Here is a 15,222-nt window from a genome sequence, read left to right as displayed (position 1 = left end):
ACGAGCCCTCGGCCCTGGCCCCGCGGTTCTTCTTCTTCCTGCTCCGCAGTGAGAGATTTACCCGAGCTCAGGGGGCGGGAGGCTGGAAGAGAAGCCGCCCGACGGCCGGCCGGGGGGACCCTCCGTCCGAGGCGGGCCGGGGTCGCTGCAGCCCGTTCGGCGGCGGCCGGCTCCGTTGCCCCGCTCCCGGCGGACGGTGCGGGAAAATGGCTCGGGGAAGACGCCCCGGGAGGAAGGGCAGGACCTCACTGGGCGGGCGAGGGGCTCCCGCGGAGGCCGGTCCCGCGTCTTGTGCCTGGGAGACATCGGGCGCGCAGCTGGAGTCAAAGCTGAGCGTGTCCCCCTCTCTGCTTGCCCTTCGCCTGACTTCAGGGTGCAGCCCGCAGCCTGAAGAGGCCCCGGGCCTTGGCACGGCCATCCCGCCCGGGCCCTCCCGTGTGTACCCTCGGAGGGCTTGCCGATTTGTGACTGAGTCTGGCCGTCACGTCACTGCTCTCCACGCGGACTCTGCTCCACTGTCGCCTTAGCGCCGGGAAGAACTCGTGCCCCGGGTGCTCCACACCCCTCCACACGGCTCGGGGCCTCACCCAGGCCACTTTACCTTTGTGGCATCGGGGTTCCCAGATGTAAAATTAACCTATACTGGCCACACAAACTTGCTCCCAGGAGCAAATCCCTTTTTTTTTTGCAAATCCATTGTTTAGTGGATAAAAAGCACTTGATGAAAGTACTATCTCCAAAGTTAAGAAATAAGTTATGAGAGGTTTTCAGCACAACGAAACCCAAGTTCACAGTCCCAACTTTATTGTCACTTGGTCACACACACTTTTTAAAAAACACACACGCTTGTAAAATACCCACACATCAGGAATTAGAAGGCCATAAACAAGGGGCTTACAGGTGCCAAAAATATCCTAGGATTCAGAATAAACAAAACTCAAAAACTTCTTTGTTCAGAACACAAAGATATTTTGTTGTTCATGACGTTTAAGTTTTGCTGTTGTTTTAAAGGGATATTTTAGGGACAAAAATGAAGCTTCTTGCGTTGCCTGAGGCAGGGCCTGACTTCTGTCTTCCTTGAAAGCATTCTGCAAACTCCAGAAGCCGGTCTGTGCTGGCCTTGCCGTTCACGCCCAAGCCTGCGTCTGCAGGGCTACAGGGCATCCAGGATGTGGTCGATCTTGCCAACCAGCTCCTGCCGCTTTCCCGAGATGAGTTTCTCGTTCTCGATGTATGTGTCTTTCTTGAGCTTGCCGGCCACCAGCCGCTCGGCCTCCACCGCCGCCTTCAGGACCAGCTCCTTGACCTGCGCGTCCAGTCTCTGCATTTCGCTCACCTGGCCAAGGCAAGAGCAGGGCAGGGTCAAGTGTGTCCCTGCACCACCTCCCAAGGCAGGGACGCTGGGGGGAGAGGCCACCTTCACCCCTACAAGCCCTGTTCCTTCAGTCTCTGGCCCTGGGGCCGTGGAGAGTGTGAGCATCAAGTGTGACAACACGTGAGCCCCCTGCACGGTGCTGGGCACACGCAGGCACTCGGGGAACATCCGTTCTCTTCCCTCCCACTGCCAGACTGGGCCAGGGACTGTCAGGCAAAGGACGGACAGCAGGGCAGGCAATGTGCGTTACCACTGACTGGGCATCAAGCTGAGGCCTTTAACAGCCACATTCGTCCAACACTTAGCGAGTATCTATGAGCCACGGTGCCAGGCACGCGTCTACGCTCTGGAAAACAGCAGACGCGACAGACAGGCACCCCGCCCGTGGAAGCCGACAGACAGCACCCACCTGAGGATGTATATGACTGATGGGTCAGAAAGGGCAGGTGCGCGTGCGAGAGCAGCGCAGGGCGACAGGAGGGGCAGTGGTCGGCTCTCAGCCTCACCCCTGGGCTTCCCACACTTCACACACACTGACAGGCCTGAAGCCACGACGGCTGCGAGCTCAGCCAGGACCCGAGGGCTCCCCTCAGCCCCCAATTTAGAGATGCGGAAACTGAGGCACCCAAGTTAGGTAACTTTCCTGGTTCACAAAGTATGAATCAGAGCCTGGACTCCAAGCCATCATTCAAAGTGCTCCTCCCCACAGCCCAAGCAGCTGGAGGGGCAGCGCTCCACAGCGGCCACGTGGACAGTGCTGTGCAGGCCCCGAGACCCCAGATCTCACACCCCCAGGGGGGCACACGCAACACGGAAACACGACGGAAGTGCTCGCCCCACAAGCTGGCGGCGAGTCGGGGTGTCCCACACCATCGGTTGCATGGGCCGAGGCAGACGTGAGCTGGGTGCGCGGCGGCAGCAGGCACTCACTTTGTCGCACAGGTCGGAGCCCTCGGTCTTCAGCCGGGACTGCAGCAGCGCCAGCCCGCTGGTCAGGGCCTTGTGCTCCGTCTCCAGGCTCTTCTTGCCGCTGTTGAGAGTGGACACATCTCGCGACTGTTTGTACCTGTTGACCGTCTCGTCAAAGTGACGGTAGAGACCTAGCCTCTTGTTGACCAGGGTCAAGACCTGCTCTGTGATGCAGGCCACCTTCATCCTGGCTTCCGCAGCCGGGTCCTGGGGAGAGACATCGTGTGTGACGACATCTGGGCCTGAGCCCGGTCTGACCGTCACCTCCCAAGGAGCACCCGCCCCCAGCTGTGAAGCCAGAAAAGCATCTTCCTGGGAAGCCAGAGAAGCACACTCGCCGACCCTGGCGCTGGACAGCTCAGCAGTGGGCAGCATGGGCCGGGAAGACGAGGCACAGGGTCACATCCAGGTCTGGCAGCAGAGACAGACGGGGTGAAAGGTACGCTATCGCCGGGGGCCACGCAAGGGCAGGGAGGTGCTGAGGGAGGAGAGCCCGCGGCAGGGGGGCTCCCAGGGCCTTTACTGTGGCTCCCTCCTGCTCAGCACCTCCACGTGTCTTCAGGGCCTAAGGATGAAGCCCGAGCTCCATGGCCACCACAGCCCTTTAGACATGGCCCCGCACACTCCCCAGAACCTCTCAGCACGGGCCTACTGCAGAGAGCAGTGGACAGTGATCCAACAGAGAACACTGAATCCAAACAACCAACCAATGAGGGATGCTTTTCCTTACAGTGGACAGCCAACTGCTAAGGTAAAAGGCCCCACAGTTTTCCAGCCACCACAACCGCTAACAGGTTCAGACAAGAACCGATAATGAACACTGATACCTAATGGGTGAACGTATACAGTATTTATATAGCCTCAAACAGACTGTATTAATTGCAAAAAGAAAAGCAGTAACTTTTTGGTGAAGAAACCAGACAGGCACCAAGTCATCCAAGGAGTCACCACCACCAGCCCTGGGCCAGCTGACACCAGGCGCCTCCCACATCACGCACCACAGACACGGCTCCAGTTTATCACGCTCTCACCAAAAACGCGTAACAGGAATTCTCAGGGAGAGCCATAAGAAACCTAAATTACAAACGTTCCAGATTAAAGGAGACTAAGGAAATATGACAACTAAATGCAGCGCAGCATCAACAGAGCCTCAAGCATGAAAACCACGCGCTCCAGAGGCCGCCCTGGGGCAGGAGGCGCAGGGCTCGCGCTGGTCGTCCTCACACGACTCCATGCTCCCGGGGCTGATCCGTGTGCTCCAGCCACTGGAGGCGGCGCCCGCAGGCTGCACGCACACCTGAGCGTGCACGGACGGTCGGCGCCTCCCCCTCAGATGGCCCAGGGAGAAAATTACACACAGACATTGGCCCAAGTGTTAACTGCTCCGTCGGGGTGATGGGGGCACACGACTTGTCTTTACTGGTTCTGCAAAATGTCTACATGTAGAATTATTTTAAAACTCAGCACTTTAAATTAATGAAAGAATGAGCAGTCTTTATACCTTAGGAAATGGGCATATGTCATCATAAAACCTGGACTCAGCCCTCCCACGTGACAGGGCTAACTGGCCACTGCCTGGCGCACCCCCACCCCGGGCAGCCTGGGGGACCACAGAACCAGCCGGACCAAGGTCCTTGTTCAAACCCACGGCCCCACTGAAGGCCGCCCTGCTGTCTGCATGCTGCTCCGTCTAGCCAGACACCTCCCACTTCCTGCCCGGTGGGGCGCCTTGCTCCAGAGGCGCTCTGCCCGCTGCCCACTCCACGGCATTCGCCGCCTGGCGGCAGCCTGACCTCACAACATCACAGCCCATGATGACAGCAACAGGAGGAGGGGCTCCAAGGTTAAGGATCGCCGGGGCCACAGGCGGGGGTGGGGGGGGGGTGGTGGTTGTCCAGGCTACAGTGTGTTGTCCAGACGGACGCAGGGCAAGCACGCCACGCAGGCGGCCGGGTACCTTCGTTATGGAGAAGTCTAGCCTGACGTAGACGATGACGGTGAAGAAGAGGATGTAGAAGGTGGCCACCACCAGCAGCGGCTCCTGCAGCATGAGCACCTTGTTGAAGGTGTAGTGCACCTGAGAAGGGGGAGCGTTGCTGACGGGGGTGCGCCCGGATGCAGAGCCCGGGGCAGGGGCCTCCCCAGGCCGCGGCTGCTCTCGGGGGCCGGCGTGCGCGTGCCCGCGACTGCTCCCGGGGGCCGCTGTGTGTGCCCTGCCCGTAGCCGCTCCCAGGGGTCGGCGTGCGCGCCCCGCCCGCGGCCACCCTCAGTGGGGTTGCAGGGGGGCCAGCATGCGCGCCCTGCCCTGCCCGCGGCCGCTTTCGGGGGCCCGGCGTGCGCGCGTGCCGCGGCCACTCTCGGGGGCAGCGTGCGCGCCTACCACGATGTCCTGGATGTGCTGCTCCACTAGGTTCTCCTTGTGGGCCACGATGACGGGCCGGCCGAACGTGTCCAGGTAGGTGTAGTGCAACTCGTCAGGGCCGCGGCTGATCTCATAGGGACTGTCCACCTGGATGTTCCTGGAGGAGACCGGGTGTGACGGCCTGACAAACCACACTCCTACAGCGAGGATCCCAAGGCCCAGGGACCCCCCAGGGCCCCGGTCCTATTCCACTCCGCTCCCCGCCCAGCAGGGGTTCCACCTGGCCCCGAAACCGGGGGCCCACTGCCAGAAAAGCCTGCCTGAGCACGTCTCGTCCCCCGTGCCAAGGGCAGGCGGCCCTGTGAGGGTCCACTGGTTTCTACCGGCTGGACTCATGGAGATGCTGGGCTCTGTGTGCCCCATCCTGGTTCAGCAGAGGCTGTCTTTTGATGAGATCCCTCTCCCTTCCAGATTCCTTGCTTTCTGCTTAAATCGGCCAAAGACAGCTCCTCTGTCTATAACCATGGAACCTGATACACCATCTGAGACCTTGGCCTTCTGAACCTGGTCTGACCAGCCCAGATAGGACAGACTGTCTCCACTGTCCTTCCCTCTGTGAGGAGCACAGCACAGGCCACCCGCCTGCCTCAACTCTGAGTTCTTTCCTGCTGGTGGGCACCCGTCGGCCTGGGGCCATCACCCAGGCCTGCTGTGGATGTTCCAGGTTAAACCGCCAGGAGCCCCTCCTCTGCACCCTGGAACCCAGAGTCCCCAAGACACAAGAGGGTGGGACCAGGAGGGGCAGGAAGGGAGGGCACACTCACTTGGCCCCTTCCGGCAGGATGATCTTCACGGTCAGAGAGTCTATGACCTGCTCATCAAACACGTGGTCCACCAGCCTCATCTTCAACGCGTACTGGTCTCCTAAGGGTCGAGCAGACACAGCGGTGAGTGGCTCGTGTGCTCCTTTCCAAGTGCTAGAACCCAGGCCCTGCGCGCCACAAGGAGCAACGGCCACTGCCAAGTGCCCGCCACTAATGAAAGGCCGCGTCAGCCAGCTCTCGCTCAAGGAGCGCCCTGCGTCTGATGGGGCTCCAGAGACAGCTGTCAGCATGCTGAAGACACGGAAGCCACCCGTGAGAAGGGGTTCCTGAGGCCAGCCTTCCTGAGAACGAGGAGAACACGCTCTCCCCATCAGATCATCACACACAACAACGAGAAACCCCACAGGAAAGAAAAAGACAGGCTTTGCCTTTTCCACCCTCTAATTACTGAAGACTGACCCAGGTTATAGAGGTACTCGTAGCTTGGGAGGTTGTAGCCAACGATGTAATGGGTCTTCCAGCCACCGAAGAGCGGGAAGCGAGGCCGGATCTCCATCTCTACGGAGTCGTCCAGGATGAGCAGGTGGCTGGTGGACACGTTGCCAATCTCGTCGCGGTAGTACACGTCCTGGGCCGCAGCGGGGAGGATGGTCTGCAGAGAGCAAGCACACTTTTTTGGAGACCCCAGAAACGGACCCAGAGAAGGACCACCCACAGAAGGACCCAGGACAGATGTCCCGCCCCAAGCTCCTCAGCACAGCACGCCATAAAGAGACCATCTCCATGTGAACCACCTCAGGAAAGCCTAACTTCCCTCATCCGGCTTCAGCGTTCTAGATACCTCATCTGCTTCTCAGTCAAGGGTGGCAAATAGCCAGATTCCCATAAATACCTTTGCAGATGCTAAGGGCTAAGTACAAAGCTAAAAATAACCTGTAAGTTGTTTTGCAGGAAGGGACACTGAAGATGGAAGAAAGCACATCAAATCACTACACGCTTTATGGTTTATTTACAAAAGGGGTTTCTCCACCTAGTATTTTTTACAATTTAAAAAAATTTTCACTTACTTTTAAATTATTTACTTCCAAACCTGTAAGCACCTTTTGATAATCGAGGGGAAATACAATGCCTTTGTCTGTTCAATGAGCCCTTCTGTATTACGCAGGTACATGAACATGCTTATAAGATTTCATTTATAAGACAAAAGAAGATATAAAACTGTATATGCAATACGATCAAATGTTTTTTAAAAACGATATTATAAGAAAAAAGAAATACGCATAAGTGTTAGCAATGCTAGGGTCTGGTTTTGTTCCTTTTTCCATTATTCCCATTTTCTGTAAAAGAAAATGGCTGACTTACATGAATGGGGCTTTTTTTGGTGGGGGGGGGCGGGCTGTGCTGCTAGTTCCCCGACCAGGGCCTGAGGCTGGGCCATCGTTCTCCCTCTGACTAGACAGTCACAGTGTCTCCCAGTGTCCAGGCCCATCAGCCCACACCTTAAACGAGCGGACGGAGGAGACCCCACTGTCCGGCTGCCTCTGGTAATCGTAGCGCGAGAAAGGCCCCTTGAGCGCGGCGCCCGTGTGCTTCAGGTCCACGTTCTCCTCCACGGCAATGTTACCCCAGTGGGAGACCTCGATGACACGGGTCATGCTGGTGATGGTCAGGAAAGGGCTGTTGTTCTCAGAATGCACTTTGAACGTGTCCTGCAGAGGAAGGAACAAGGAGGTCAAGGATCTGAGGGAACAGGAATCAACACTAGCTCATGGCAAACTGACTGCAGACAGTCTACACCTCAGCCCCAGGATGGTTAAAAACAAAACTCCACAAAACTTCTTTAAAAATCTTAAGTCGTAAATAAAGAAAAAACAGTAACGGGGAAATATCAATATATGTAAGAGCTAATGAAGACATCATCTGTCGCCGGTGAGTTAACAAATAGCCTAAAACTGAGCAAGACGCAGAGCATTACTGGATTTTTCTCTCCTGGAGAAAAGTTATCTGGAAAAATTCACAGAAGAGATGTTTTAGGATAATATATTGTTATGTGGCTAACCTGTATGTACATGACAGTCACTCCTTTATGAGCTCTAAATAAACAAACCGTTTCATTTAGTCTTCAGAACAGCATAATGAAGTAAGTACTACTTATCCCCATTTTACAAATAAAAACACCCAGAAGCCCTGAAGTCAGTATTAGGAAATCTTTCTGGTCACAGATACAAAGAACAGATTGGTGGTTGCCAGAGACATGGGTTGCAGAAATGGGTGAACTATTTTGTTTCTTTTTAATTTAAATAAATTGAATAAAAAAATCTTAAAGGTAAAATGAGGAAAGGACCAGAAAACATAAACTATAAACCTGCAAACCTGCAGAGCCAAGTGAACTGTCAACAGAAGGAAGGTCACCTACGAACGGGCGAAGACATCTGCGAACGGCATGGCCAGTCAGGCGTCAGCATCCAAGACACAGAAAGAACGTGTACAACTCAGCATCAAAACCAGATGACCCGATTTAAATGGGGAGAGGAGCTGAACAGACATTTTTCCAAGGAAGACATTCAGACGGCCAAAGGCAAGTGAAAAACACTCAACGTCACTGATCATCAGGGAAATGCAAACCAAAACCACAAGGAGAGATCACTTGTCAGAACAGCTGTTACCAGAAAGATAACAAACAGCAAGTGCTGGCGGGGATGTGGAGAAGGAGCCCTGTGCACTGCCGGTCGGAATATGAACTGGGCAGCCACTACGGAAACCAGCGGGGACGCCCTATAGTACAGGAGATTCCTTAAAAAATGGAACGCACACTACCACATGACCCAGCAATTCTATTTCTCGGCCTTTATCCAAGAAAATGAGAACACTAATTAGAAGAGATTCCTGCACCCCAAAGTTCACAGCAGCATCATTTACAATAACCAAGATACAGAAGCAACCTCAGTGTTCATCACCAGACGAACGGATGTGAGGTACACACAGAGTGGAACGCTGCTCAGGCAGGAAAGAAGGAAAGCCTGCCATTTGTGACAGCGTGGATACAGCTAGAGGGTACAGCCAAGTATCCAAGTAAAATATCACTCAGACAAGACAAACACTGCATGGTCTCACTTAAATGCAGACTCTGAAACACAAATGGACAAAGGAAATAGAAACAGTCGAAAAACAAACAGGTGGTCGCCATTGAGGAGGAGAGGGGGGCCCCAGAGGCGGGGGCAGGGGGAGTTGGAGGAGGGGGTGGGGCCCAGGGAGAAGGGGGCACAGGGGGAGGAAGGGGCGGGGGAGGAGAGGGGGCACAGGGGAAGGAGGGGGTGTGGGGGGCCAGGGGAGGAAGGGGGAGCTGGGGGAGGAGGAGGGGGGCGGGGGAGGAGAGGGGGGCACAGGGGGAGGAGAGGAGGCGCAGAGGGAGGAGGAAGGGGGCTGGGGGGCCAGGGGAGCTGGGGGAGGAGGAGGGGGATCCAGGGGAGGAAGGAGGGGCCGGGGAGGGGGAGGGGCGCCGGGGGAGGCAGGAGGAGAGGGGCACTGGGGGAGGAGGGGGGGGGGCCAGGGAGGAGGAGGGGCGCGGGGGGAGGAGGGGCACAGGCGAGGGCCACTGAGAGCAGCACTCCAGATGCAGAATCCGTGGGTGCAGTCGGCAGCTTGAGTGTCTTTGTATGGTGACACGTCATAGCCGGGCTTTCCCTGGTGGTCATTCAGAAATGCACAGAAATATTCAATCACTATGTTGCGTAACAGGAACTAATGAAGTGTTGTAGGTCAATTAAACTTCAAAAAGCAAAAGACAAATTCACAAAAAGAGACCAGATTTGTGGCCCCCAGAGGCGGGGCGTGGGGGATGGGGGGGTGGAGGGAAGGGGAATTGGATGAAGGCAGTCAGAAGGTACAAACTTCCAGTTACGACATCAATAAGTCCTAGGGATGTAATGTACGACGTGAAAAATGTAATTACTATTGCTGTACATTATATATGAAGGTTAAAAGTAAATCTTAAGAGTTCTCATCACAAGAAAAGAGTTTTTTAATTTTTTTTTAAAATTCACAGCCCTTCACCCCATAAACTCTATAACTGAAGACCCGCAATTGGAGCCCAGGTCTGAACAAGTACCTGTTTCTTTAACTTTGCGTGAGCTGAGGAATGTGCGCTATGCTCCTTGCGATAACTGTTTCATGAGGAAGTAAATTTTTGCACTGTAAGCCTTTAACTTACTCAGGGCTGTATGTCAATTATACCTCGATAAAACTGGAAGGAAAAAACCAAGATACCTTTCTTTCCCAGAAGTCCAAGAAATGAACAAGATAAGGTGTATTTTAATTCTTATAGCTATGGCCACTTCATTCATTCTACAACTAGATTTTCAAAAATCCAACTGAATTATTAATCACATGTGATCGCATTTAATGCCAGTACTGACAAGGATGTGGGGAAGCTGGCAGTCACATACTGCTGGTGCCATAACAAACTGGCTAAATTATTTAAGAAACCATTTGAAAGTACACCACCAGAGATTTTTAAATGTCCACAGGCTTTGCTTTGGGCTTCCCTGGAGGCTCAGAGGGTAAAGCGTCTGCCTACAATGCAGGAGACCCAGGTTCAACCCCTGGGTCGGGAAGATCCCCTGGAGAAAACAAACAGGTGGTCCTGGAGAAGGGAATGGCCCCCCACTCCAGTACTCTTGCCTGGAAAATCCCATGGACTGAGAAGCCTGGTAGGCTACAGTCCATGGGGTCGCAAAGAGTCGGATACAACTGAGCAACTTCACTTTCTTTCATGCTTTGCTTTGAGAACTTGAAAAAAAATCTACTGCGAGTATAGAGCGAAAAAAGAGAAAGGCCAGCTGAAGCCTAAGGTAGAGCTCGGATGCCACCGTGACACCTCTGCCCATGACGCTTTATCTGCCTCTGCCCCAAGTCCCACCTCCTTTACAAAGCCTTCCTCAAGCCGCAGCCTCTACCTGAACTCCCAGGAGGAGGGGGGTGAGCCCCACGGAGTCACTTCTCAGCAGGTTTAAATCCTGGGGTTGATTTTACAAAGGGCCCTGGAGTCCCACCCAAGCCTCTCAATGAGCAGTCCCTCTAGGACTCCAGAGCTGACAAGTGTGGCGAGGGCCCACCTGACTGTAGGCAGGGATGTCACGGAAGGGTCCGTAGTCCAGGAGGTCCTCGGAGCGCGTGGGGTTCCCCAGCTTGGTGTAGCTCTCTACATTCCGGGAGGCGAGCTTCACACGCATGGTCTGCGTTTTGGTCGGGTAGGGCGAGTAGAAGTAATGGTTCCCCTCAAACACCACGAACTGCTTCTCCGACTGGGTGATCTGGGTTGGGTACGGCTGAAGCACGTGGGTATAAACGGCTTCCACGATAACCGAGATCTTGGCCCCAGGATCAAGAGCCACTGGGAGCTTGACTGTGAAGAATCTCCCGCTGCAGAAAGAACGAGGGGAAACAAGAGACTGAGACACTGAGAAAAGAGCGGCTCAAAGGCACAGCGATATTTTGTGCCAAGGTGACACCACTGGCCTCTAAGAGACTACCTTCAACCTATTAATGTAAGCCTTTTAAGACAAACGTCCAGGGAGTTCCCTGGTGGCCGAGGGCTTAGGTTCTGGGCTTCCACTGCGGTGGCTCAGGGAAGATCCTGCAAGCCATGCAGTGTGGCCCAAAAACCTCAAACAAAATAAAAACACAAATGTCTACATGTTCATCTCAAGGTTGTTTAGAGTGTCGAACAACCCAAATGTCCAACAACAGGGTAAGTGCTGAAAGCATTGCAGTAGAGCCGCACGGAAGGCCGGCCGACACGGAGACGCGTCCAGGCGCGCTGAGGCAGCCCCCGACACGCCGGGTGCGCCAGGCCACTCTGCTGCTGGGGTTCCAGCCTGCGGATAACGTGCAACCGGAGGCGGCGAGGCGGACGCATGCTGGCTGCCACCTTACCTTTGACCCTTAATGCTGGTTTCTCTCACTTCCAGATTGTTCTCCTCCTCATCCTCTCCCTTCACCTGCATCAGGACAAAGGAAGTTATTCTTTTTTGTCTTTTAGCCTCTAAATTTTGAGTCAGCAATTAACTGCCTCAGAATGTCCACGTTAAAGAATTCCTGCTGCCAGAACTTTGTGAAGATCGAATTCTTCACCATTCAGTAACAATTTTTCAACCAAAATACAGGAACACTTCAAAAGACTGACTTTTTCACTGAATAAGCTGTATAATATGCTCCATAAAACCATAATATTTTCCTGAATGATAAAATACACACGTACAAATTAAAGATATACTTCCAAATACAGTTCACACGCCCAAATATAAAGGCCGGAAAGGTTTCTTTCTGGAGATTTTGTTCTTCATTTACACTCAAACATGCGTGGGAAAAACCTGAGCATTATTTATTGGTATAGTAGAAAAGCCTCATGCGTAATGAAAACTGACTTGACTTGCACAAAAGGCATTAACAGTGGTGCTGGAACGGCACGACACACTCCTTTCCCCTCAGCCCTCCCTCCACGACACACTCCTTTCCCCTCAGCCCTCCCTCCACGACACACTCCTTTCCCCTCACCCCTCCCTGCAGCCCAGTGTACAACCACAAAGAGCATGCCAACTCCAGCGGGCTGCAGGGTCCTTCTGAGGAGAGCAGGCGTCTCGAATGAGACTGTGGAGCAGGTGCTAAGGAGAAAGCTTATACACCCACCACTATCTCTTTGCCAACCCAAACTCCACCAAAAGAAAAAAATTTAAGACTACCTTTGAGGACTGAAGCAGTGATCCCCAATAGAGTATGCAAAGCTATCATGAGAAAGCTGTTTGTAGTATCTCAAAAGCCTAAAAGTTATCATACGATCATCCTCAACAGAGTCAAACAGCCTAATAAACACAACCGATTTCACTCTTAGCACAATGGGAACATTCTAGTATATTCCTATTTATCAGGAACTCTCACTGTTCAGCTATATGGTGATTTTGTCTTAAGAACTATTCCTCTTCATTTTTAAGTATTTATCAGATTCACTGCCTGAACTAACAAAAGATTAGAGACAAAAGGTTTCAAATATAGGATGTAAATGAAAGGAAAAATGTCTTTGGTGGCAAGGAGACAAGGAACCACTGGCTCCTAGTCACTGATCCCCACAGTCCCTTCCACCAGCTTCTGAAATTCTACATGTAAGGGTGAAGATAATTCCCTGAAAATACTTCAAGCAACCGCACCAAGACTCCCAGTCAGTTGTTGGAAAATACACATCGTCTTGGTTAAGTTCATCATCTGGTTATGTCCCCCACTGAGAAAGAGGTACAAAAGAGCCTCTCTTTTGGACTCCAAATTAAAAAAAAAAGACTCTGGATAAATCTGGTGATGGGACCGCGAGGTTTCATACTCCTGCAGAACCCTGCCTCTTCTCACCTAGGCCAGAAGAGGCAGTGCAGTGTGCTGAAGAACACAAATGAAGTCTTAAACAAACTAGCCTAAGCCCTGACTCTACCCTAAGACTGCAGGCAGGGGTTTTAACAACTCAGCCCCCAGACTCCAGCCCTCACCTGCAGTTAGAGTACCTACACATCAAAGGGCTGTCGTGAGAGTTAAATGAGAATGTCCTTAAAATGCCGACGACAACACCCAACAGCAGGTGAATTCTCAGTAAGACACCAGTACAGTAATCCAGGTCGGAAGCGCGCTCTCCAGGCACGATGGCCAGATAGCTTCTGCTGTTGTCTGGTTACACTCTGGCAACCTCGCTAGGTAGGAGGAGCTTTTATAAAAGAGTAGGACTTAACAGTTCAGAACAGAAAAGTGAAGTTTTAATCCATGCTTCCACAAAGCTTGAAGTAAAACTGCGTCCTACATCATGGAGGAGGCCTGAAAGGGAACAGGAGTCATTTCGGAAGCATGACCTCTATAAAGGCAACTTTACAGCTCCAAGTTCAGAAGTACGACACTGTAATGACTATTTTCCCAACTCATAATTGAGTAACCACTTAATCCACGTTGTCTAATGGGAACAGCAATGAAAGGCAAACCTCCGTGCATGCGTATCCCCTGCGCCCAAAGCCAGCACTGCCTCCTCGAGAGACGTAAACTGACGACTGAAGTGCCTGCAAGAAAGAAGCCGCCTGGGGAGCCGTTTACTGCTTACTGTCAGAGTGAGGACACGCCGGGGGGGCAGAGAACGGGACTTTCCTCTTCTGTACCGTATTACTCGCACGAGCTTTTAAACTAACTTAAAGAAGAGAGAACTGTTTTTTTTTTAAAGAGTTCTTCGCAGCCGTAAGAAATGCGTTCTGTGTGCAACGGTTTCAAAGAGGCACAACCTTGGAAGCAGGAGATCGGAGCTTCCTACCGCTGTGACCACAGGCGGCTCCCCGTGACCCCGCAGGGCCGGGGCCCGGCCGCCCGCGCCGCAGGCCGGTGCTGACGTGTCCGGGGCGGACGCCGAGCCGCCCCGCCGCCCGGGCCCGCCCCGCCGCCCCGCCGCCCCGCCGCCCCGCTCACCTGCACGCCGAGGTGCGCGAGCCGGGCCTCCAGCTCGGGCTCCAGCGCCAGCAGGAAGGAGGCGGCGCGGGGCGAGGAGCCGCTGCCCGCGTGCGCCAGGACCACCTCGGCCGTCACCTTGGCCAGGTGGCTGCTCAGGTCCACCGTGCGCTTCACATCCTCGTTGACCAGCGGCGGCGCGTCCGAGGAGGCGCGGCCCGGCGCCGGGGCGCAGGCCGCGAGCAGCAGCAGCAGCGGCGGCAGCAGGCGGGCTGCGGGTGCCTCCATGGCCAGGACCGAGCTGAGCCGCAGGGCGCCCGCCCCACGCACGCCCGCGCGCGCCCCGCGTCCGCCACGGCGCAGCCGCTCATTGGCCCGGCCGGAGCCCAAGATGGCGGCGCCCGCACGAGGACCCGGTCTCCATGGCAACGGGCGGCCCGCCGAGCGCCTGCCTGCGCGCGCGGCGGCCTCGTGTCCCGGAGGGCGGCGCCTGCTGGCCCCACCGCCGGAAGGCGGAGCGGCTTCTGCGTCCCTCCCCAGGAAGTGGTGCCGCTGAGTGGGTGGCATTGTTACTTTTTAGCTTAGAAAATACTGCCCCCAAATTCCCTGTAAACCTGAAGACACTTGCATTCTCTTCATTGACTGTCTCAAGAAGCGACTTGACTGAACTTTGAGTTGCATACCCATCTGAAGAAAGGACAGGAAGACATCCCTTTAGCGGAGAACCTAGTTTTGGCGAGGAAGAAGGAGGGAAGATGTCTGGAAGATGGTGGGCAACCTGGGCCATAGAACTCCGCAGTCCTAGGGACTTTGATTACTTCCGTTTGTGAGTCAAAGTGCGCCAAACATTACCGGTGCTCGAAGGGAACGAGACCCCAGTCTAGGCCAGACTCGCTGTCCCAGAATCTGGAACCTGAAGGGAGCAATTACACCTGAAAACTGCGGACTGACTCGTCTGCCCGGGAGGCCTCAGGGCTGCCTCGGGCCCCAGCTTCTTGGTGTGTGCTGCTTCAGTACCTCCCTGGACCCTGGGAGCACAAGCTCTTCTCAAAACCCGAGGAAGCACGAGCTCATCCAGTGGTAGCCACGCGCTGCGGGAAGCAAGCTCACTCAGAAGGACAATGCAGATAGCGGAGTGCGGGTTATTACGCCGGCGGGCCCGAGGCAGCGTCTCCTCTTAGCCAAGGACCCTGACCAGTTTTTGTGAAAACCTTATATGCCCTAAGTGTACA

The 15,222-nt window shown here is 54.3% G+C and overlaps 1 protein-coding gene across 1 annotated transcript; it reads right to left on the bottom strand.

Moving 5' to 3' along the window:
• Positions 1-782: 782 nt before the first annotated feature.
• On the bottom strand, positions 783-14,316 carry RPN1 (ribophorin I). The gene is made up of 10 exons (XM_070359074.1): positions 14,012-14,316; positions 11,465-11,529; positions 10,645-10,951; positions 7,030-7,239; positions 5,990-6,182; positions 5,531-5,630; positions 4,725-4,863; positions 4,302-4,421; positions 2,306-2,551; positions 783-1,336 (listed from the first exon to the last, which is right to left on the bottom strand). The coding sequence occupies exons 1-10, from the start codon at positions 14,276-14,278 to the stop codon at positions 1,154-1,156; spliced, it is 1,830 nt and encodes a 609-aa protein (XP_070215175.1). The 5' UTR covers positions 14,279-14,316; the 3' UTR covers positions 783-1,153.
• Between the last annotated feature and the right edge of the window lie 906 nt (positions 14,317-15,222).

This window comes from Bos mutus, chromosome 22, assembly GCF_027580195.1.
Source record: "Bos mutus isolate GX-2022 chromosome 22, NWIPB_WYAK_1.1, whole genome shotgun sequence".
Taxonomy (NCBI): Eukaryota; Metazoa; Chordata; class Mammalia; order Artiodactyla; family Bovidae; genus Bos; species Bos mutus.
Note: the sequence above shows the minus strand (reverse complement) of the source record. Positions and strands in the feature narration are given on the sequence as shown.

What these genes read in the sequence shown, in the direction of transcription:
- RPN1 (XM_070359074.1), bottom strand. Translation starts at nt 14,278, where the DNA reads ATGGAGGCACCCGCAGCCCGCCTGCTGCCGCCGCTGCTGCTGCTGCTC. An exon ending in TCGCGCACCTCGGCGTGCAG is followed by an intron (nt 11,530 to 14,011) that starts GTGAGCGGGGCG and finishes GTCCTGATGCAG; the next exon opens with GTGAAGGGAGAGGATGAGGA. An exon ending in TAGACTTCTCCATAACGAAG is followed by an intron (nt 2,552 to 4,301) that starts GTACCCGGCCGC and finishes GTCTCTCCCCAG; the next exon opens with GACCCGGCTGCGGAAGCCAG.